The following is a 22,761-nucleotide window of genomic DNA, read 5'->3' as shown; positions in this document are numbered from 1 at the left end:
CCCATCCTCCAGCTCTTTACCCTCTTTCTGTTCCTCCTTCTGCACTTTTCTCTGAGCTTTGAAATGTGTGATACTCATGTTCCACTATGGCCTTGCATCCCACAGTCATTTATTCTTGGGGGCTTTGACCAGTTATGCAAGTCTGCATTAACCTCTGCCCACTGCACTCAGAAGTTTCTCTTGTGATGACTGTGACCAGAACTAAACTAGGATCATAAACGTAACTTCAAGAAAAAAAAAACCACATAACTTCATGATTTTTCCACAACCATTTTTAATATTTAAACTCTTAAAAGCAATTAGTATTTGTTTTATTAACAGTATAAATGAAGAGATCAAACAGTACTGTCATGACAATAAACACATGTACATGTTTAGATGTCTAGCTGATGTAGTTCAAAAGTGACCTTGGTGTTCAGATTTCCTTGTCTTGTGCATATTTAATTATCTCATAACAAAATGATAATTGGATAATTACTGAAATACTATGAAGAATTTCACAAATGTAAAGTCTTGGTACATTTTCTTATATATTTTCAAGGTATAGGATCACATTACTTTTTCTACAGATATATCCAGTTAAATGTGGCAAAGAAAACAGAGCATTTGGTGTTGGTTCACGTTCGTGTTCTGGTGATTCTTAAAGTGAAAAACCACCACAGATTTCTATGAAACCTTTATTTGAAAAAGATACAACAATTTTTTTTATTCTGAAATACAAAGTAGACTTGGAGGAAAATATTATCTTCTTAGCTAAAAGAAATATAGACTGTCCATCTTGTAAACATTGCATAATGCATAAACATCTAAACATTGGACTACTTAAAATGTTTAGACATTTTAAAGACATTAAATGTAAAGACATTTAATGCCCTCTGACTTCCCATCCTGAACTGTGCACCTCAAACCTTCTGATGGTAAGTCAACTTCCTGTCTCCCCAGAATGATAGTATTTCACGTGAGACTTTTTACTTATTCTCATTTCCCTGCTCTCTCAAGCATCTTTGTTGGCACTTTGTTTTGTACTGATAAAAAATACCAAGACTTTAAATCTGTGATGTTGATCACAATATTTAAGATTTTATTAATGTTCATCATCATTCTTATAAATATATTAAGTCATATGAGTCACTAAGACCCTTTTTACTTTTCTCTAAATATTTTAAGCATGGGATCCAAACACAAACTTGTAGATTGTTTCTAACTTCAAGCCTATACTACCAGCACCCTTCAGTATTTACACTTGTCGATTTTGCCTTTAGGCCCCTGAACATGGATGTTCAGTATTGATTTAGTTTCTATGTCTTGTGGGTTTCATGAAAATAGACTATGAGTTGTTGTTATTTTAATGGCTTTTACATTTAATGAGTGTGTTTATTACTCTAAGTGTATACTTAATTACTATTCTGCTGTTCCTGAAAATCTTTTCAAAAATCATTCATTTTGTGTTTATGTGTGGGTAAGAGCACCACCGTGAGTGCTGGTACAGCAGAGGCTAGAGGTCCCGAATACCCCTGGAGCTAGACTTACAGGTGGTTGGAATCTGCCTGCTGTGGGTGCTGAGAGTCAAATGAAGGCCCTCTGGAAGAGTAACCCACGCTCTTCACTTTTGAGCCATCACACCAACCTTGATGTTCCACTAACAGAAACATTGCACTGTGACATTTTTATCATTGCCAACTGAGGTCCTCTAGCTGAAGTGATAAGACTTCTGAAGTCTCTGCTGTCGGATGCCAAGCTAGCTTCCGTGTTTATCTGTGCTGTGCTGCTCTGCTCACAATGTTTGTGGCCAAAGACAATAGTTTCCTTTGACTCAGTCACAGCCTGAAAAAAAATGCTATGGCTGAAGTAATATATATATATATATATATATATATTTCTATGAAACAGGAAAAGGCTTATTCAGGCACAAAGAATTTACTTGAAAACCTTTCCAGCCAGAGCTGTGAGGATGAGTTTGTTTTCTAACCTGAGTTTCTCAAGTTTCGGAAACACAGTATTCCGTTAGGCCACCAGGCTAGTGTGGCAATGTTTAGATGTTACTTCAATCAAAAACTGTATTTCATTACCCTAGGATCTGTGTCATACTGTATATTAGGTTAAAGAAAACAAAACAAAACAAAACAACAAAAGCTCTCGGTGGTTGAACGATTCTCAGTATTATGCTACATTGCTGCATTGCAGGCACGAGCATGTTCCTTGAGCATTTTCGAGTTTCACAATGCACAATTAATTAATTGAGTCAATCTAGCTAAAACACCAGTCTGAGTTACTGTCTGCACGTTTAATAAATCCTTTGAATTCCCTTGATCTGGCTTGTTTCGTATCCTCCCTGTGCTCTGTAGCACAACTTTCCCAAACCCATAAAACTTTGATTAATGGAAGAAAGAATTAAACTTGAGATACCTGAGTTTGTTTCTCTCCCAGGCTTCTCTGACCTCTGGGTCATTTTCTAATGTACCTTAGCCATTTTCTCTAAAAGAAAACAGTAAATGAGAATAGAACTGTAATTTAAAAGCATGACTGTCCTTGCTTTTAACAAATCTTATAGCTACAAATCCATGTATATAACTTTACATTCAAAGAGCGATTCTTTTCCTGGAAGTAGCTGATGTTCCTTATGCCCTCCCTGATCACATACATGCATGTGTACAAGTTAGACAGAGAAAAAAAAAGTGTGGCAAAAGATGAAAGAAGATCTCCTCATGTGACCAGTCCCTCTGTACATGCATTCTCCTGTAAGGTTAAAGTTGGGGGTTATGGATTTTTGCACCACAGGGGAATCTACCCATTAATTCTCAAAGACCCTTTCCATTAATGAAGACCAATTGTCTCAGTTTTATTCAGATTCTCATACCTGGATTAAACTGTGACCAGAAATGTAAATTGGGGGTTCCATTGGACATAGAAGTTTACTTTCAGATTGTTTTCATTCTCAGTAGGTGTCTCCTTCTCAGGGGTAGCTCTGCTTTTCTAGGTATGGATAGCAACCTGTGCCTGTCTCTTCACTGGAGGAAGGCTCACTGCTCCCCCGCAGAGTGGAGAGTAGCCTTTAGAGCTCTTACTTTCACCCCTGTGAAGCTTGAGTAAGCTGCCAGGCTGCAATGATTCCTAAGTGACCAAAGTTTGGTCCTCGGGACATGTGCATGGCATGAAGAAGAGTGTCTGTTCTGCAGAAGAGGGGGTTACATACCCTGGTGCGAACACTTGAGCTGGGAAATGAAACCTAGTCAGGTATGTTTAAGTCTCCCTTTTACTTTGTCTTCCACAGTAGGTTAGAAGTGGCGGGAGTCCACTGTTTCTATCTTTGACCACAGCCAAGGGACCCAGGAATCTCTTCACTTTAATGCATGGATGTATAGATCAAGATGTCTTTGAGGTAGTGAGCAACTTTGGTCATTGAGCAGTGTCTCTCGAAAAAAAAAAAAAAAGATGAGAATATCTACAGTTGTTCCCAAGAAGTTGACTTATCATCTCCTCCAGCAAATGCTAAAATGAGAAGTGCAGATCATTGGCTGAAAGTATAGATGCAGTTCTTCCTCCTACACATTTTAATTGACTACTGTTAAAATTAACTATTTGCTACTAGTGCCCTTGAATGTTACAGAAGAGGGATTTTTCCACTTGAGGAGTTTAAGTGATAGATAGATAGTGTAATAATTACATTGCCTTTAATTAATATTAAAGCTGGCATAGGCCTTGTACAGTGACGGAAATATAAGGCTTTCTGTATTATGCAGGGGACTCATGAGTCACATGGTAGAAATCATGTCTTCCTTGTCCTCTTTGTAGTTTACCACTGAACTTGAGAGATCTTGCTCTAAGACTCAACACCTAAAGAATGTATTTTGTACATTGTTCAAAGCTGACCTCTGTTTCTCGAAAAGTTTATTTGTACTTTTTCATCTGTTTAGAAGCATACATTTTTGGTTAAGAGACTAAAGACAATCTCTCTTTGTCTCTCTTTCTCTCTTTTTTTTCCCCAGAGCTAAAGAGGTTGAGATAAAAAAGAATGACTGCTTTAAAAGTCACACATGGCTGTAATTTAAGATTTTTTCCCCCTCTCATTGTCCGTAACAGTTGAAAGAAACCTTCAATGAAAGTTTATTAACTAGGCCAATGCCTGAGGCAATAAAGGCTCATTTACTACCAGTTTCTTGGCTGTTTTTCTTCTTCTATTTTTCGGTTAAACTCATAGCGTAAGATAATACTTCACAAAATTAAACCTTTGACCTTCTGTAGAGTTAAGTCTCCTTTGATTAGATAAAGTAACAATTTATGGTCTAGCTGAGGTTGCACATGAAATGAATAATGCAGGAGACTCCGTGTGGACTGGGCAGCCTTTGCTTTTGAAAAGATGAATGCTGTTTAAAGCAGAGGAAGTCCACTTAAGAGTGTTGTCTTTATTCACAATGCACTTCAGCAACATTTCAAAAAGGTTTTACTTCTAAAATAGAGTTATATTTGATTTTTTAAAAAATTTCATCAGAAAGATCTCTGGTAAAATACTGCAAATAGAAGTTTTGAGCCTCTCACGGGATGGTTGTACATATGATAGGGCCCTATAATTCAGATGATACAAAGAACTAGCTGAGTTGTCCCATTAAATATATCCATGAGGAAAAAAATAAGATAACTTATTTTTTTGCATATCAAGATGAAAATAAGAACTGAGATTGGTAATAGCATTTTTGGGGCCTGTTAACAAGACTAAAATTAAAAGACTGTTTAGCTGATTTAAGATATGAACATAAACCAAATAGAATTATGTTAAGCAGAGTCTCCTTTTTAAGCACATTCATAGGACTTCAGTTTCTTAACATTATGACGTTAGTAGTAATCTGTTTGATTAAAAAATGCAAGACAGTCATTTCCTCAAGTCACACTACAGGTCTGAGATATCATAACGGTAAAAGGGTGGTCAGAAATGAAATTTTAGGTAGGTGTTTATGTTTTAAAATGAACTTGCTTGAAAATAGTTCTGTGGGAAGAAATAAGAAAAATATCAAATATACGTTAATGGAAACGTTTTCCTGAAATTTTACTATGCCCCAAAAGAGATGCACATGTTTATGAGTCAGGTCTGCTGCTTACCTGCGTCTTAGCCCAGAGGAGACAGAGGGAATGGCACCATGGGCAGCTCCTGTTCCTTGCAAAGCTGCTGTAATTAGTTGGTTGTTTAAATTACTAATTGACATGCACAAGTTGAATGCCTAAGAAAGTGTTTTAGTTTGGTTCTTTTTCAATTAGCTTAAATTATTTAAGGTGAATAAATCTACTGCCTTGATTTAGTTTCTTTTAATAGAATCTCATGGCACAAAACAAATTAGGTCAAGAAGAGCCACTGGATCAGTACAAAACCGGATGCTGCTCTCACAGTGAAAACCTGTTAGGAAAGTTCAGGACTTGCTGTCACTATTATCCTGAAAACAAATAAAAGCTACTAGCAAACAGTGAATAACTCAAAATCCCCAAAGTCACATTTATTTTCCTATCAGAAGTAAACATCTTTTTCTATTGAAATATTTTATAGCAAAAAAGGGAGACGTGAATAATAGAATACCCATCTGCTCTCTTTCCAGGTGAGCTATGCTGAATATGGTAATCAGGTTTTATAAGGGTACATTTTTTTATTCTTGAAAAGCAGCAATGTCATATTGTGATCAAGCTAAATTTGCCTATGACACATTCAAGGTGTTAAGGAACTTCATAGTGATTACAAAGTTGTGCTGAGACAAAGACTTCATCAGCCTCCCTCTGCCTGGCACCTCCCTCAGCTTGTGGACCACATTGATTTTCCTTTTGAACATTCCCTATCACTCAGAGGGGGTGGGTGCAGTCCTTTCAAAATTCCTTTGAATTGCTTTTTCCCCAAAGTCCAACTGTAAGGCTCTACTTGATGCCTACTTTTCTAAGCTGCTTTTTGCAAAGGAATGAGGAAAATCTCCACCTTGTAGGCTGATTCTGTCCCCCCAGAAAGGCTGACACACCTGCAAGACCATAACGTGTAGAACGTGCTCTCTTGAGTGTTGGCCCCTGTGTACTTCTTGTCTGTTACTCAGTGATGGGAGCTGGAAATGTTCCCAATTCACCCTGACCCTGAACTGAATTTTCTTAAGACAAAAAACAATGTCCATCAATATTTATTTGTCTCTAGGACTATACGATCCTCATGGGTCTTTTCATGAAAATATTTATGTTATCATATCAGAGAAATTTTATGTCCCCATTTTTTCACATATTTTGATTCCTTTGGATAATTTTCTCTAAACAAGTCTCAAATGTAAATAATAATAATAATAATAATAATAATTAATAATGATGATAATAATAAACATTTCTTCTCTCTTCTCCTCTCCTCCTGTCCTTTCATGTCCTCTCCTCTCCTCTCTGTCTCTTCTTCCTCTCTTCCTCTCTACTCTTCCTCTTTATCTCCTCTGCTTTCCTCTCCTCCTCTCTCTTCTTCCTCTCCTCCCTCCCCTCTCCTCCTCTTCCTTCTCCTCTCCTCTCCCCTTTCTTCTCCTCTTCTCTCCTCCTCTCCCCTCTCCTCTCCTCTTTTCCTCTCTTCTCTTCTCCCCTCCCCTGCCCCCTCCCCTCCCCTCTCCCCCCCACTTCCCTCTTCCTACCTCTCCTCTCCCCTCTCCTCTCCTCTTCTCCTCTCTTCTCCACTCCCCTCCCTCACCTCTCCCCTCCCCTTTCTTCTCCCCTCCCCTCCTCTTGCCTTCCCTCCCCTCCTCTCCTCTGCTCTCCTCTCTTCTCTTCTCTACCACTTTCTACTTTTCTATCCATATAACAAACTAGTCCAGCAGAGCAACAAGGGTGCAGATGCATTCTGAGAAGAACAAAGATAAAAGAGGGACATATTGAAATATGAAAGAAATTGAGACAAGGTATAATGTTTGAGAAGATTGTTTAAGTTCAAATGCTGGCGAGATGGTACTTTTGTAGAATAAATATGATTATGGCATTTTTAAACTTTGCTCATCAGTCTAGCCCAGCTCAACAATACATTACCTAGTTGCTTCTTTGAAAATATCTTTTTCGAATGTTATACTCTGTCAGGCTAGTTAGAACTGCCTGCCTAGGCTTAATTACTAGGTCATTTTACTTGATGGCTATAAATATAAGAAGAAATGCTGGGCCATAGAATGACACAAGAAAGCTAATGCTTTGTTCATTAAGAAATAGAAAAGTAATATATGGGATATTATGCTTCGGTGAAAGTTAGAGAAGAATTTTGATGATTTCTGTTAGCGTGCACAATGAGAATTAGATCAATTTTAAGTTATGCAGAAGACAATATTCATTTTGAAGTGATATGCACTAGATATAGGATTCAGGCAACATTATGAATGTTGAATTTCATCAATACTACATATAAAAGAGTTTTGCACACAATTAAAGGTGAATTATGATTCCATCTATGGCAAATATATTGTGAGTTTTAAGACACTATCATTAAAAATTTGGTCAGATTTCTCTGCCAGCTGACATATTTGTCCATTTATTTGTCTCTTTAACCTGGAGTATCCATAAAGTCCAAAAGGTATAAAGGAAAGAGATGGATCTTATTTCAAACACTGTGGCTTGCTGGATTCTCTTCTGTTCCCTTTAACTTTATTTTCAATAGGTTCAGGGATTAAATGTGACTTACACGTGAGCTTGCTCTGTCATTGTTTAATATTGTAATGCTATGGAAAATATTACTATCTTTGTGCCTATATCTCACTGCCAGGACAACAAAATTAACTTTTTATACTACCCATGTTATAAGTTCAGTCCCCAAGTGATGGCTTAGTAATTATTTTCTAGAGAGAATAGTATTAAAGAAGAGTAAGAGGTACACATGACATGCTAAGCTTGCCTTTCCACTCAGGAGCTCAATTCTACTGAACCAAATTACAGTAATTTAACCCTTTTTGTTTGTTCTGGTTTGTCCTGTTTCTCTGATTCAGTGATCAGAAGGTGCGATTTTCAAAGGCCCCCATTAAAATGCTTCAGTGATTTACTGATTGCCAAATGGCATCCTCATGCTGTTTGACCCTCTGATTCCGCTGAGGCTCTAACCCCTTTATTCAGGGTAACTGAAATCTCAAACTATTCATAAATAATAATGATAATCCTTATGTTTATTTGATTTATCAATGATTAACTATACAATGATAAGGCAGCTTTTATAATATTGTTTCAATGAAAATATAATTACATCTCTTTCTTGCTTCCATTCCCTCCCTCCAGACCCTCCCAATTCCTTTTTCTCCAATTAATCCCATCCCCCACAGTTTTCTGACTGCCTAAATACCTGTACAATAACATCAATAGACATGCTAACTGCTAACTCAGAAGGAGATAATATGTTTCTTAGTATATGTTTATGCACCTTTGTGAGGTAGCTTTTTTGGGGGGGGGTTGTTATTGTTAGTCTAAACATTTCTAAAATCTAATTCAATCAATTGAAAAACTGAAAACTGGTATAGAAAGTGTTTCCATTAGTGGCCTCAGGGATCAATTTTCCTTTTCTCCACAGAATACAAATGTGCTACAAAGGGCAAGAAAGTCAGTCTAATGGACATTAAGAGACAAGTTCACGCTGAAAATATTCACTTTAACCAGATGCACAATTAAGTTTCTTATTCTAGTAGCTTATAATTTCTGCAATTTAAGCATTCAAGATGAGAACAGACATGGTTCAATCACATTTTTAATTTATTTAGAAAGTAATAAGAAATAAAATAACTAGAGATTAGTGTCAGTTTTTGGACAGCTGGTATTTAAATAAGGATAAGAAAAAAAAGTAGAGTAAGGGAAAAAAAAGATACTGGTGTTTTCAAGTTGCTGTACTGAGCCAAGGGTTCTGTGTCTTGGAGTGATTTCAATTGAGTTGTAATTCAGACTCATATGGAGCTCACAATGCACCTTCAACGTAGCATTTCAAAGTCTATAGGAACTGTCAGGAGCAGAAAGATTGCCTCACAGTAATGAGTGTTGAATTGAACTATGCTTTTTGATGTTTTACTTTCTGAATTGAATTGTTAGACAAGATTAATTGCACACAGTGAGAGTTTTAAATGAATGACTATGTAAAGCATTAAATTCCTCTCTATGCCACTTGGGGAAAAAATAGCTGGAAGGTTTAAATGAATAAATGTATTTAATGCACAAAATGCCTGGGCTAATTTTAAAATTCCTTTACTAACATCCTTATTGAAAATAGAAACCTGCTTTATTCATCTGTCTTGGATATATTGCTCTGGTTGAAGTAATTTAATATTTCAGCTTTCTACTAATCTTCTAGTTCAACAGAAGTAAACAATAGCTTTCATAAATTAAAAATGCACTCTTCTAAACATGTTTATAAGATTAGAAAAAAAAACCAAGGCTGTAAACATTTATGACTGAAGCAAACTAGATTGTTCAAACCCTGCCATGATGCATCGCGTGTATCAATATGGCAGTGATATCAGTTAGAATGCAAACAAGCCTTTAAATGATGTGCCCCTTCATTTCAGCTGGAGAAGCTGCTTCACACCATCTGCCTATCAGATGGTTAGGAACCAGGACTGCGTATTAATGCCACATGTTCGATTTTCCTCCTCCTTGTAATGGTTAGATTCATATTGCTAATAGCTGTGCATGAGCACTGTCGAGGAAATTTCTGTGACGGTGGTGTGATGAGATATTTATAAGCCGCCTGTCTCCCTGAATAATCAGGGGGAAAGAATGCCAGACATAAATAACCTATCAATTCCAGAATATTAATAATAACTATGCTTGACCATAATTTCTTGCATGTTTAAACTTGTTTCTTCTGGGTTTTAGTAAGCAATGTAGACTAATAAAGAGTGCGTTCTATGGAATATTTAAATACTTACCATCTCTTCAATGTAATATAACTTTTCAACCATTAGGATTTGAAAAATGCACTTTATATGGAATTCAATGTAAAAGTAGACAGCATATCAAACATTTGGAAGTCATCTTGATGTCTTTGAAACCAAAGATCAAAGATTGGGCTTTTCAAGTTAATGAGCAAACAAACAGATCAGAGAAAGGATTTGACAGCAATATGTCTTCTTTATTGATATTTATAATCTACAGTTGTAATCTTCTACTTATAACTAAGGGCACTAACTTATTTGAAATAAATATAATTAGATCTTATTCTTTTTTTAAAAGGGTGATCAGGAGAGCTTAATGGCATTTGAAAGAATTTAAAGGCTATTTAACAAAAGTTGAAAGCAGAAAATAATGGCTTTCTTTGTAAAGTAAGAGGATGTAGTCACACAGTCACAATGCTTGCTTCCCTTCCAAAAGTTAGACCCATGGTATTGCATTTGAAACACCAAGGGGCTTCATATCAAGACAGCACCCAGATTTTGGAATCAGTGATTATATAATAAAATTAATCCATGTGGATGGTCAAATCAAAACGTGCTTAGGAAGGTAAACGGCTACATTCTAAGAACTTCGATAGTGGTTTAGCATGTTTAGGGAATGGAATCAAGGAGTTAATTATTTCTTACTGTAAGAAGTTATGTTTTTTTATTCATTCATCTGCTCACCTTGTTTTCTGTCTTCTTATATTTATTATTTTCAATGTAATCTTTATGCATTTCAACTGGTTGCTTTGCTCTGGCTCTTCTCTCTCCTTTTATAAATGAGTATATTGAGTTTATATTTCCATGCTGATTTTTAAACATTCACTTTTGAAGGTCATTGCAATAACATTCCTCATGGTTAATAAGCCTTCATTATAAAACAGAAACGGTGTGTAAATTTTAGTATAAATTTCTCACCAATTACTTTTACATGGAAATAAAAAGTCTCATATTAAAGATATCTTTTGACCCCTCCCCGTTTTTTTTCATGAGATACCAAATTGAGTAATCCTGAAAAGGAAAAATTTGTTGTTTTGACTAGAAGGAATTAAAAGCCTTGATAATGTGACATGGATGACACTTTGGAGTGAGTCCTGAAATCAGGGGCGGCAGAAGTTTCATGAGTCTGAGGCAGAGCAGAGCTAGGCTCTGTATAAATACCACTAGAGAGGAGATGAAGGCGAATGGTACATATTAAAGATTACTGATATTTCCTCCAGAGAATAATTATTTGCTTTATGAAAAATTTTCATGGTTTGAATTCTTGGTGTTCTGTAAATCATTTATTTTCTTGTCTTCTCTCTCTTTCTCTTTTTTTTAAGGAAGTTAATTAGTGAACAACATATACAATACAGCCTCTATGTTAGGCTACAATGAGATTAAAACTATGCTTTCACTAGAGACAATAAGTTCAGAGGATTTGAGGATTACCTTGGAGATTTGAAAGGAAAGGACCAGTGAAAGCCAAAGGGAACGATGGCAAATGTAAGCGGCTGCCAAATGGCTTGTGATCTTCTCAAACCTTAGGCACAAAGTTCCTATGGAGAGTCATGTTTTACATTAAATTAATGAGATTTACTATCCCTTGTGTATTCACATACAGTCTAACACAAATAAAAAATGTTCAGGTACTTTTTAGAACATGGTCAAATTGACTGCTATGTTTTCTTGTGGCTGTCCAAGTGATCAAGCTGGAGATAGAATGACTTGAGCTTTCAGTAATAGGTTACAGCACTGTGCTAACATTTGTGCTAAGTATACTGAGAATCTATCCATAGTCTCTTGACTTTATGACCTAAGGATGTAGCCATAATCCCCGCCTCCTTTAAGCTACATCTGCTTCTCTCATTTATATATATTTTAAAAAGACATCAAAGGATTATGTTGCTCTTCCTCAATTCTATATGAAGACTGCTGGATGACAAGATGGTTTCTGTAGTAGTATTATAACTATAATATGCAAGTACAGATCCTCAGACTTTCAACATCAGACCTCCTGAGTCAGACTTGTAGAGAGAGGTGATGTAGCTATGTGCTTAGTTTGGAAACTCCATGATTGTTTCTGACACATACTTGGAAGGTAAATTCTTGTCCAAATGGGATGAGTCTTCACCACAAAGTCAGACCAACATGTTCAAAAACTTAAGTGAGAGAATGTGATGTAATCCACTTGAGTAACTGAAATTTGGTTATGTTTTTGGGACTCATAAGTTAATCCATCACTGGGAATGTTTCCACATATACTGTCAGGGAAGTGTGCACTAAGAAGCCCAATGACACTGTAAAGTGTAATATTTGGTTCTAACAGCAGACATGAAATGCTTTGATCATGCCTTCCCTTTCTATGGCCATCTTGAGTTCTATGTGAGTGAAAGAGTACAGGTTGGGAGAGTGACAGTTGTTAAGAATGCATGGTATATAATGCTATATGTACATATTATGCTCACCTTTAAATATATGTGCTCATTGCACCTTCAGCTATCATGTGTAATACAAATTGGACTCCATGGTTAATAAAACACAGAACAGTACACAAAGCTGGGATGGTAGTGGAATAGGGGACGAGTCTGAAAATTTGGGTGAGAGGAATGAATAGGGCTAAAACTCATTGTATACTTTTAAAATTATTTTATAATTACATTATTTTCTCTTTCTTTTTCTTTCTCAAATCATCTGATATACCCTCCTTGTTCTTTTTTTAAAATTCTTATCTTCTTTATTTTCATGAACTGATATTATATGTATATATATTCCCTAATACAACCTGCTCTATCTGTACAGTTCTGTTCAAAAGTATGCCATTGCATAATGAATTAGTGTGCTCTTTTCTGAAGACTATTTAAAAGAACGCATATCTGGACTTATGGAATAAGACATAGAGTTTGCAATTGCAGCAGCAGTAGATGTGGATAAAAATGTTGAATTCAAAATATAGAAAATCAAATACAAGGAGGGTTCATAGAACCAAAAACTAAAATTGTTTTATATATCATAATTTCTTACCTTGGGAGAAATCAGAATGTTAAATTAAGTCAGTCAAATTATAGCACTTGTGTTCATGGGCAAGTGTGTATATGGTTGACTGTGACACATATACCTTTTGGAGTTCTATTAGAATTGTAAAACTTGAAAAAGGTATGAAACAAATTTGCAATAATAGAATAAAATAGTATTATTAGAAGTATTTAGGAAAGGAGTAGGCAAATATGAATAATCTAGAATATGGGCGTAGATAACCCATGTTTACTACTGAAAGGTAACACTTGGATCTTGCTTACAGAGGAACAAGGATGTACAACAGGCCTTGGCTGTAGTGAATAGAATATGCTATTCTTTGTATAGATTTCATACCTAATCATTATCTTTCTTTTTTGAGCTTTGTTTGGTTTTATACAAGATGAAACTATTCTCAAAACAATCTATTGGTTTTCCCAAGATCACTTCTCATACAATTATGGATTGTGTTAATTGGAAGGTGTTGAGTATTATGTAATGGACTCTTAAGTCTTTATTTTTGAATGCAATTACTAGTTTCTTCTTAGCATAAAGCCAAGCTTAAGAGCTGAGAAGAGAGATACATTGGAGAAAGTCAACACCAAAAAATAAAAGAAAGGAAAAATGAGATGTTCCCCTTTGTTAAAGGCAAAAAGCAAGGGAAAATATTTTTCTGGGAAACACACAGAGGATATAAAGGGAACAGAAAAGAAAATATTCTGAAACATCTTTGAAGGAAATGAGTAATCAAGGAGAAAATTCAATCAGAGGAAGATGAGAGAATCTGTTCAGGTTGAGACTTGAAAGGCAGCGAATACTCATGCTAGACCCAGGTGGATTCTTTGAATTTAGATCAATGCCTTTAAAGGAGCGGTTATGAGTTTTTCAAGCAAAGATCTCACCTGCAGACCCTACTGACTTTGGATAAAAATGGTCAACGCCCCTTTGCACTGATCTGAAGAGAAGGTGGTGTCTTCTATGCACCTATTCGCTAGCAAAGACTTCCACCAAGAAAAGACTTCCATGTAATTCTACGGGCAGCAGTGTTTTGCTATGGTGACTATGAGTAGTGATTAGTGGGTAGGAAGAGGTGTGTTCATTCTCTTTACCAACTGGGAGTAGAAATAAATCATCCAGATAAATTCAGAAGGCATAAACACAGTGGTCAAAACTTCTAATGCAGCAGTGTGAGAAGTGTGCAGGGAAGCCTATGATGTCCTTTCATAGATAGGTAATGTTCTATAACTAGCAGACATTATTTATGTTTCTCTTGGTGTGTCAATTTTGTCAGATTGTGAATGCCAGGCTTGAATGAATCAATTTGGTAAAAGTTGATATATTAAGAAGGTAATAAATTTTCTGTTCAACATTATTGTCTTGCTGCCTCTAGGATTGTACTACTGATCACTATAATTTACGTTCTGGTATTCCAAGTGTTGACCTCAAATTCTATTTTTGGATCATATCTATTATTAGATGCTGTTTCATAAATGACCAAAGTGTATAAAACAGGAAGACACAGTGGTCAATCTAGGCCTAAATATAGCTTTTTAGACCTTGTGTTACAATGATCAGAATACACTCGTTTCACTGAAATCAGTAGTTATATATTTAATAAGTCGCAGCGGATTATTTGCAGAGCTGCTTTTGTATTTTATTTTAACTTTTTACATCTTGAGCCATGCAACTATATAACACTTAGCCATTGCTGTTGAATACTTCAGAAGAAAAACAAATGCATATGCAGTTATACACAGTGCAATGCACTGGGTACCGATACAGAAATGTAAACATAGGCCTTATAGTTAGAGGCAAGCAGGCACCATCACAGTCCAGGATATGGAAGTTAAGACTCCAGAATATGAAAAGAATTTCACTAGAAAATGGGCAATCATAGAAGTGAGTTCAATTAAAAAAAGACATAGAAAGTTGATGCTGCAAGACCATGTATCAGAAATGGTTTTGTGTTCATAAAAGAAGGTGTGAGAACTTGGGTACCAGATGGAAGCTTTGCAACTAATCTGCATTTCCAACGTTCTTTCTCCTTCTGGGCACCTGTAGAGGATTTTCAGGAGAAAGTGGAATTTTCAGACTGTATCGAAAAGTTCATCCAGCCCACATGTATAATTGATCCTATGGAATATGTGTTACTTCTCTGCTAATAATCAAATCAAGAATTTGACAAACATCTATACCCATCTATATTAATGCTGCAATGGTTGATTTGGAGTGGAAATATATTATCAGTATTACATAAAGGAATCAGATCCTCTAATATTCATTTGTATGTGTGTATGGAAAGACTTGGACTATTACACACAAAAGTCTGAATTTGAATTACTTTGCTTTTAATTTATTTTTTAAGGTCTGACTGCAGCTGCTGCAGCTGCTGCAGCTGCTACCAATGCAGCTATTGCTGAAGCAATGAAGGTGAAAAAAATAAAATTAGAAGCTATGAGCAACTATCATGCCAGTAACAACCAACATGGAGCAGATTCTGAAAACGGGGACATGAATTCAAGTGTTGGTAAGTTTAATGTTCTCCAGCTATTCACAGTCATATTTCCATAGAATTATTTTTCTCATTGATGAAGTGAGTATTTAAGATCAAGAGAGGAGTATATTTTTAAGGCTTTCTTTTGCCTCTCTAGTGTGTATAATTTGGATCTCTCAATGTTATTTTAAACATAAGATCAATCTTACAACTATAATTTTGTGCTACAAGTACTGAATTGATGCATTTCTTAATTCAAATAAGCTTTAAGAATCAAAAATATAGATAATGTGAAAGAAATATGGAAATATGTGTGTGTTTGCACATGTGTGTATCCAACCCTATTTGTCATTTTAAAAATTATTTATTATCGAGTAAGAAATTTCATCCCTAAATAACAGAGTTTATGCATTAGCTATTTGTCCTTCATATGGGGTGCCTTCAGGTCCCTTGTGGATGTCTGAAATAATGGATAATGCATGTTATTATATGTACCTTGCTCTCCTCATACATATAATACAATTTATTTTACAGATTGCCATTTTAAGATATTTAAAACAGTAGGTATTAACAAAATATGCCGTTTCAAAACACTGTCCTAAGAGTTACAAGCTTTTACTTTTCTGGCGTATAATATAATTGATCCAAGCCAATGCAAAAATTATGCAAAACTTATAAATGATTACTTAAAAATATCAGTTCAGAACACTGTTTAACACAAGCAACAAAGACTACACAAAGATAAACTGTGGCAGGGGAGATTGTAAGTTGAAACTTTCCAATGTTGCCAGCAATATGAATTATGTTTTTATGATTTTTTCTATATACAACCATTACGAAGACATCTCCCATTTGAAAAGCACATTATAAACTTCTCATGATCATCTGGCTTACCTTCTGTTTACGCTCACAATGAAACCAAATGAAACATTTTTACCTTACAGGCTAATCACATGGCTTGTGAAAGGCAGCTTTAAATGTGGGTTATTTAACTAATTTATTACTTTTTTGCAAATGAAATATTTGTAATCTGGGTTTTGGTGCTGCAAACATTTCATCCTGTTCCTATACTCTAATGTTTTCCTTAACACTACGGAACTGATGTTAAAAATATAACTTTACAAGAGAAAAATCACATTTTGTAAAGAACACTCATGTTATCCTGTCCATCACGGCACTAGGCAACACAGATGTTTACCACAATTCAATAAATTTCCCTTTTCCATGCAGCACTTTAAAATCATTTCTTAAGTTAATCAATAGCTCTCTGCTTCCCACCCATTGAGATGTAGTTACAGACATATGAAATAATATGAAGTTTAATAATTATCATTTCATTGCAATTGCTCATACACACATACTGGAAAAAAAAACCACTAGGGTAGTAAGTGATTTTTAAAAATATATACATGCACACACACACACAATTTCTTCCATGAATGTAAAGGGACACTTTTGACATACAAATGGGAAGAATAGGATTTCTCAGAAGAACCTCATATGGGCAACTGAAAAGGGCTGGATCTTGAATTGAGAGTAGCTGGCGGTAGCTATTGTTAGGACAGTGAAAATATGGATGACCAGCGAAAGAGATGGTGTCACCACAAACAAACTCAGGGATACACTAGTGGCACTACTTGGGATCCTAGAGATGGCTGAGGAAGCAGAGAATTGCTTAGCTCACAGTTGGTTCCTGTTGCTTTAGACTTTAAGTCGACTCAATAGTGAAGTAAAGTGAAATAATTTTAACTGCATTCTTTTAGGACTGTTAAGTGCTTTAGATAAAATTATCTTTTCTTTGACTGCTAAAATAGACCATCTTTCAGTACTTATAAAGATAAGTGATCAATGTTTACCTGGCAGAGAGATACCAAGGTCATAAAGGGTGGTTTTCCCAGGGTGAGACTAATTCGGTGAACTGTAACATTCGGGCCTCCATCATTCCCCAAATGAGGAAAACTTTTGTCTACATCATTTGTTGTAGTGGGGGTTGTTTCATGTCTTATCCTATAAGAAGAACTAGTCTACTCATCAATGAACAATTATAGTAATTTTTAAACTGGTACTTTGATTATTTCCAAAGTAGACTCACAATGCAAGTCATTCCTGATGGTAGATGCTAGAAGGCAGGATTAAGGGGAACAACACCTTTTAAAGTGACTTATTCAAAAGAAACAATGTCTTAATTCACCTGAGCAGCTGAACAGCAGTTGGTTTTTAAGAAACCAATAGGCAGAAGTAAAGAAGTAAATGACTTACAGTTAAGCATTAATGTGTGTTTCATTTTAGTATGTATTAACATTTACCCAGTGTCCAAATTATAGCTTCCTTTAATTATTTAGGTAGTTAACCTATTATCATGCCTTATAATACACACAAGTCAAATATCCCATTATATTTTAGTTGGGAAATTAACTTTTTCTATTAGTTGATAGTTCAGCTGTTATATCATAGCATGAATTGCCTTGCATTCTTTTCAACCAAGGGGTATGTTAACTTGTACCTTTTTAGAAGACTGTGCTACTTAGAGACATTTTTGCATCCATGAATTGTTATACCTACCCCCCTCCGAGGGACATACATCGTTTCTATTATGGACCACTTTAGCTGATTTGTGGGGCACTACTGCTGTCCTCTTCATCCCATTCCTAACATGCTGTAATTGTCCAAGTATTTACAACCCCTATTGTCTTTCATCAAAACCTCCACTCTTGGATATTTATTTAGAAATCATAGACAGTGAGTTTTAAGTAGGCGGAGGGTGGCTGCAAACAGTGAAGGAACCCAGTGAAGGTCAGAGAGAAGTTTGCATAGAGCAAAGCAGTTGCTGAACTGAGCAGTTTTTGTGGCTCCAGGCATCTACGAAACCAATTCCTGCCTCTTTTACATGGTCAATAACAATTTGATCATGACTTTGAAAAGTTATGTAGGTATTCTGATTTTAAAAGTAGAAGACAATTGGAAAATGACAGTGATAATTAAAATCTGTGTATCCAGTGCTTAGTATGTTACCCATTGTGTCGGTTTCTCCCATTATTTCAAGGTTGATATTACTTTTACTATTAAAATCTCCTTAAGATTGCCATCTTAGAACTTTCTTCCTATTTTTATTGCCATCAACAACAGCTCCCTCCTTTGTGTTCCTCTTTGCTTGGTGGTGTTACTTCTGAAGCCACAGAGCTGTGAGAAAAGTCGAAAGCAGTTTTACATTGTACTTCATTTAACTTTTGAGCTCAGCTCATTGTAAAAATATAAAAGTGGTCTAATGCACTCCCAGTCCAAAAGGGCTGCATGCTAATGGAAGGACTGCCCTACAGCATTGAAAGGTGTCTAGGAAGAGGAATTGTCAAACTTGAATTCTGTAAAGAATCCCAAGACTCTTAAGCTTGTGTTCCAGAATTCGAACTATTTGTTTTTGTGATTGCTCTTACTAACAAACATTCTGCAGGAGTGACATCTTTCACAGAGGTCATGTTTAGACTTGGTGTATTGCTACTATGTAGTCTCGCCCACACCCAGTGACATTTCTATTGTCAACTCATCATGTTTCCTATGACTTTTGTTCACATTTTAGGCTTTCCTTTATAGGTGTATGTTTTCAATTAGTTAATTGTAAATAAATTCCTATAGATCAGGAAAATAAATTATGTTTCTGCTTGATTGGTCTTGGTGAGGCAACTACAAAATCGTGGTAAAATGACTTTCACTGATTCATAATAAGTTATGAATAATCCATAATGGCTAAAAGTTAGCCATAAAAATGTATTTTAGAAATCTTTGATGTTGACAAATAATTGCTTTGCATTCCAATTTTAGATGATAGCCTTGGGCCCATTTCTTTCCAAGAGGATGATGAGTGTAGGAAGAGGTGAGGAACTCAGGATAGATCGGAGAGAGGCATCAAGCTTGCTGAGTGAAATATATGGTCACATCACCCTTCTCTCTCCTCCACAATCAATTGGATTCTTTTAGTTTAATATTTACTTGCTGAGATGAGACACTAGTCTGCATGGTGATAAACAGTCGGCTCCTGGCATCTGAAGGTGACCTGTCAGTTCATATGGACAAATCCCCTGCTTACTGAAATGTACAAAATAAATCATTAAAGCAGGCAGGTGCTCATTCCCAGATTTAAATCACCATAGATTTATGATTTGAATTAATGCTTCATTTGGCCATAGAAATAGATACTGAGACAAATGATATGCAGTGGTTGGGGTTTCCATACTGTAGCCATCCTGATATTGATTACTGAGATGTCTTAGCAATCTCTTGTTTATATCAAGTACTATCTTGTGACAGGTTTGCTGATATGAGCTACGTTCCAGATAAGAAGGAAAAATGTCTTGGCTTCTTTTTAGTGGCAACACTCTCTACAGAATATAGGCCAGATAAATTACTATTTTTTCTTCTTTAACAACCGATCTGCATAACCAGCTTAAACATGCTGCTTGCAAATTGGAACTGGGATATTAGAAAGGGAAAATTTAAAACCTTTGAACTCAAGGTCAATTTGACAGCATCCATAAGTTTTCTTTTTATCTGTTTATCTTTTCTTTTGGCATTACGCTCATCTTTAAGGATTGTAAATTAATCACAATTTGTTTAATCTAAATAAAGGACCCTTAGTTTTACTTCTGGTTTTGAAATGCTATCTAAATATTGATATAAAGCATCTCACAGAACATCTATGTTATCTAAATAAATACTTGCTAAACATAGTGTCTTACCTCCTTTACTAAAAGAGCCATAAAATTCACCTTTAAAAAATACATGCATTAAATGTTATTCCAAAGTATGTGAGCCATAATTTACCAAAAATCAAGAAAAGAATTCATTCTCTCAACATTTTATTTAAGGAAAACACTATGTACACAGTTTAGAAAATTCACAGAGGATTCAAGAGGGACTTTTGCCAGTGGCTAATATCTGACTCATAGGACTGGTAAACAGCTATCAACAATAGTAGATTTCTGGCTTCATAGGAAATGAGTTCATATCTATTCAAAATGTGATCTCAAAACAGATGTCCCAAGAAAATCTCATTGTTTAAACTATAGTCATAACCCCCTAGCTGCTGTTATTACTTCAAGGAAGTGAAGTCATCTCACGACTTCAATACTGTGTCTTTCTCCACTCCATAGCATATGGGCAGGCCTGTGCTCGTTCAGCAAATGGCAAAGCTGAACAAATGTCACTTGTATAAAATACTTGGTTTTTTTTTCCAAATTGTTCTCCAATTTGACATAGTTAACAGGATGCAGGACTTTCAAGCAAAAGTAAGGGCATGAGTTGAGTTGGGAATGCATTCTTCATTCTTTCTAACGTGTTCTTTTCCTGTCCTGCCACCAACAAAACACATTTATTAAGAGGACAAAAAGACCAAGCACAGTGGGAGACAAAATATATTCCCTAGTTGACCATTCCCTTACCTTGAAACAAGAAAAGTAGCCTTAAAGGATATCTTGCTGATATAGAATGACTCGCACACAAGTGACTTTCTAGGACAGAAGTTTATTTTGAGGGAAAAAGAATGATTTTATGATTTAAGAAAAAAAATCTTGGAGCACTCGAGACAGCAAATAAAAGGAAACTGAGAGCCAGGCCGCCATGCAGAGCTCTGCAGTTGCACATTGGATCCTGCCTTGGCAATGTTAATGAACCTCAAATCCTTCCTATAATTAGATGAGGGAATTGCTTATATTTTCAAACAGATGATGCTGCTATAATGAAACGATTGACAGGGAATTTAAGAGTGTCTACAGTAGTCATTTGGTTTCTGTTATAAAAAAAAAGTTTAAAAAGAAGATTGGCTTTAGACATAGGTCCTAAGAGAGGTAGTAATTTACATACCATGCTATGACAGGTGTCTTCGCAGAGTAAGAAAGAGAATGGAAGACTAGAGCGATGATGGGCAGGTAGAGCAGGATTTTTGGGGAGGGGTGTCCTGTGCTTAGTCTGCTTAGGTTCTTTAAAAGGGGCCGAGACTCAAGAGATGGATCCGGATTGAGTGCACAGCTGTAACTGCTGATGAGCTAATTGCTCCTTATCTCTCAGCCCCATTCATCTTCATTTTTTACCAATTACTGAGAATTATCTGTGTTCTCAGTTGGATATGAGAGTTAATCCTTTTTGGTTAAGCTGGCAGTACTGTGAGCAGATTCCAAATCGGAGGGTGAAAAAGCCAGGAGCACGCTTGCTCTAAAAATGTCTCCAGTTCAATGACAGTATCACTGGTTCATAAGAAATTTGCTATTGTTTAACAGATTCAATGTGGATTTTCGACTTTAAACTTTAACATGGTTTCCTAATAATAATTGGAAAGAGGCTTCTTCTTCTCTGACGAGAAGGATCAAACGACTGTCTAGTCAGGGTCTAGTAAATATAATGGAAAAAGAAAAACCTACGCTAAAAGTTTAAAATAGTTATGACATTTGGAATGTAGACCATTTTAGAACTGATGATTATCAATTTATATGTAAAACTTTTAACTCAGCCATTCCTGTTCGTACATGGTCTCATACATGTTCAAGAAATGTTGCCCAACTAGAAGCCTTTCATAAATGTCACATTAGTGGACTAATGGAAAGCAACACAAGTAACTCTTAAAAGTGTAGTAACTGCCATGACTAGTGATTCAATTGATTGTGAATAGGCCATATGGTTAACATCATTCCCTATGCAAAGGATGTCTTCATATCCTGACATCTAATACAAAGTTACTCACCCCATCATTAAAAACAAAGAAAGGGATTAGGTTACTTTTTCATGAATTCTGATGCAGTTATAAATATTTAATATCTCTAGCATTTCTCTTTACTAAATATCTTTTAGAAGATAATGTAAAGAGTATAATAAACAGCTCATTCAAATTGAAATTAGAAAAACAAACTTGATATGACATTAAAACCTCTTATATCGTATGACCAGGGAAAAGCCTTAAGATGTATTCACAAAATACATGGAAGACCATAGAAAATTTATCTTCTACTTGTAATTAAGCCAATAATTAATGCAGCTCCTTAGATAAGTTTTTTTTGTAATGCTAGATATCTTTGTAATAAGAAGGTTCACTCCGGCTTCTTACATCTTCTTGACTTTGAGGGCTCAGTAGAAGATATAATATAGAAAGGCATTCTTTCTAGTCGTTTTCAAACTGAATGAGAGAGAACCCAAGAGCAACTTACATGTCTCAACAAAGAACCTGATAAATAGAGTGCTATGTATCTATTTAAAATGTTATTTAACCATTATCCATGATGGATCACAATTGACAATATTTACATTGACTGTGAGAATACGAAGGCAGACAATTTTCTTTGGTGCTGTGCATCTATTGTCTTAATGTATGGATGAGGCTGGACAAAAGTTTTTGTAGTTTTACCATGGTAGGAA

General features: G+C 35.7%; 1 protein-coding gene and 1 non-coding gene across 3 annotated transcripts in view; both read left to right on the top strand.

Moving 5' to 3' along the window:
- Positions 1-22,761, top strand: part of Dach1 (dachshund family transcription factor 1) — a 382,920-nt gene that overhangs the window by 184,560 nt on the left and 175,599 nt on the right. For both annotated transcript variants that reach the window (NM_001038610.2, NM_007826.3), the window contains exon 3: positions 15,238-15,399. In NM_001038610.2, the coding sequence (NP_001033699.1) occupies positions 15,238-15,399 (162 nt within the window). The remainder of the gene's footprint in view (positions 1-15,237; positions 15,400-22,761) is intronic.
- Positions 17,215-17,377, top strand: Gm25831. The gene has a single exon (XR_003951312.1). It is a non-coding gene; the product is annotated as a U1 spliceosomal RNA (small nuclear RNA).

This window comes from Mus musculus, chromosome 14, assembly GCF_000001635.26.
Source record: "Mus musculus strain C57BL/6J chromosome 14, GRCm38.p6 C57BL/6J".
In the NCBI taxonomy this organism is placed as follows: domain Eukaryota; kingdom Metazoa; phylum Chordata; class Mammalia; order Rodentia; family Muridae; genus Mus; species Mus musculus.
This window is presented reverse-complemented; position numbering and strand designations above follow the sequence as displayed.